The 2,275-nt window shown below is 43.7% G+C and overlaps 1 protein-coding gene across 1 annotated transcript in view; it reads left to right on the top strand.

The window, feature by feature from the left end:
- The first annotated feature begins 849 nt into the window (after positions 1-849).
- KLHL42 (kelch like family member 42) overlaps positions 850-2,275 on the top strand; it is a 21,830-nt gene continuing 20,404 nt past the window's right edge. The window contains exon 1 of the mRNA XM_006758930.1: positions 850-909. Within this exon, the coding sequence (XP_006758993.1) occupies positions 850-909 (60 nt within the window). The remainder of the gene's footprint in view (positions 910-2,275) is intronic.

The following is a 2,275-nucleotide window of genomic DNA, read 5'->3' as shown; positions in this document are numbered from 1 at the left end:
CCAATTTTTTTTTATTGTTAAAGCAAAATTAAGATAAACATCTTGTACTTACATTTTCCCCCATTCTAGGTTAAAAGGTATATTTTCCATAAATTCTTAAAGAACTAGCCTACCTCTGTGTTTGACCATTATTTTAGCCTCTGTAAAAAAGATGGTGATGTAAAGTGCTGGAAGTGAATCATAGCTGCCACAAAGGCCTGTCTTCGTTATTCAGTGATCAGTCGATAACAGATCTATAAAATTATGCCTTCAGATATATATAAGCAATAATTTTCATGAGCTTAGACATAATATTTTACATCCTTTGTAAATAAAAGACTTCATATTGCTCTTCTAGTTTAACAGAAAGCTTACTGTGAGCCTTTTAAAAGTCTCAATCTTTTAAGATGCTTCCAGTACTAAATGATGTTATCCTGTAGGGACCAAGAAGCTTACAGGATCAGTGCCCAGTGTTGTCAAACTAACACCCCAGATTCCCTGTCCGAGTTGATCTTGCTCTGATAATATTACCATGGGAGATTTGCCTTTCTAAAGCACATCATTCTTTGAGCGTGATTTTTTTTTTTTTTGGCCTGTTTTTAAAAGGCAAGAAAATACCAGTCTGAGGCGTATCTATGACGGTTGGGAAACAAAAGCGCCATTGGTGAAAGATTCTAAAGGGCCGAGGAGAGACTAAGAGCCTGTTCTTCTTGGCTGACCACTGAATCTGGCATTGTCGCTGATGGAGGCACAAATACACCCCAGGTCCAAGTCGCTTTGAGGCAGGGGGTGCCTCCCAGGCCCAAGTTCCCCAGCTAAATGCCTGGTCCTGGACATGGAACTTTATCAACCAAAGAGGTTGCTAAAGTCATGGTTGCTCACTCCCCAAGAACCTTAGAATGTCTCGACTGCACCCTCATTGAGGACAAGGTGAAAGGTCCAGGTTAGAAGGATGTTTGATTAGTGATCATAAAGGCCGGGTGGAACAAGGTGAAAAGCTAGAAGTTTTTTTCATGGAATCTAAGAGGCAAGTCATAACTCCATCTTTATTTCCTTCGCTTTTTTCCAGGGAGGCCAGAATCTACTTGATTTTTTTTTCTATGTCTTTAAAATTTTAGTTCCTTATTCATGGTGGATTTTAAAGAAAATAATGGGTGACATCACCTTACTGTGAAGCAGCTAAGTTGCATTGAGAGAAGCACAAATGGAACCAAACAATGTGTTGAAAGAATTTCTTGTTTTACAGATAGGACTGTCTTCTCTGGTTTTGAACGTCCGTCCGCCATCCTAAGTTAAAGTGTTAATCAGCATTGGAGTATCTTCTGTTCGAAATAGGGGAACCGTACTTGTAAAGAAGGTGTTAACAACTTGTCATTCAGGAAGAAAGCTGAAGCTTGTAATAATAAAACCAATGTCCAAACACACAAAACAAAACAAAACAAAACACATATTCTCCCCAAGTTAAGGACTATCATGGTTGGTTCTCAAATCTTGGTGTGGGAAAGTTTTCAAGGCTGTTTTGTAAGATAAGAGTGAACCACCTCCTCCTCCCTCCCAATCCTGTCCCTCCCCAGGATTAATTCATATCTCATGGCAACCCAAGGTCCTTCGTGTTATGTGGGGTGAGCTTTCTAGTATTTGCAATGGGAGGGAAGTCGAGGAAGAAGTGGTCCTTCCTTAAACACTTGGTCCTCAGTGTGAGGGTAGAGGGTGGGGGGAGGGGAAGGAAGGATAACAGCGGGGCAAGAAAAGCCGCCTCTCTAGGCCAATATGAGCAAAAGTGGCCAGGCTTTCTGCCCAAAGATAACATTTCCTAATGGCTGCTAGTCCAACAAGCCGGAACAGGGAAAGCAACGGCTTTCCTATATGTTAGAAAGTATTTTAAAAGAGAACACGAGATCTAACTTTAGTTGAGGTGTACTTCTTTCTTTTAATAGCGTAAGTCGGATAACGGGCCGCAGCAGCAAATACAAGCTCTTCTGCTTCCCAGGCCTTTATACCGGCTGCACCCCATGCTCTGAGCCCCGCAGGACCTGCTGCCAACTGGCTGGACTCTGCAAGATGGTTCCTGCACAATGTCAAGTCCTAGACGCAGCTGTAGGTGCCACCTACGCGACCAGAGGCGGCCAGTGAATCTCAGCCCCTGGGACACGAAGCGGGGCTGGGCCAGAGGGGCGACCCCAGAGGCGATGTTTCAGTGACTTCCTGGACCCGACTTTCCTCCCACGCCGATCTCCCTGGCTTTTTGTCTTGCCCCCTCGTATAGCAGCGTCTGGAAGAGAAAGCAGCCTGGCTG

The sequence above is a fragment of the Myotis davidii genome, unplaced genomic scaffold (genome assembly GCF_000327345.1).
Source record: "Myotis davidii unplaced genomic scaffold, ASM32734v1 scaffold535, whole genome shotgun sequence".
NCBI lineage: Eukaryota > Metazoa > Chordata > Mammalia > Chiroptera > Vespertilionidae > Myotis > Myotis davidii.
Note: the sequence above shows the minus strand (reverse complement) of the source record. Positions and strands in the feature narration are given on the sequence as shown.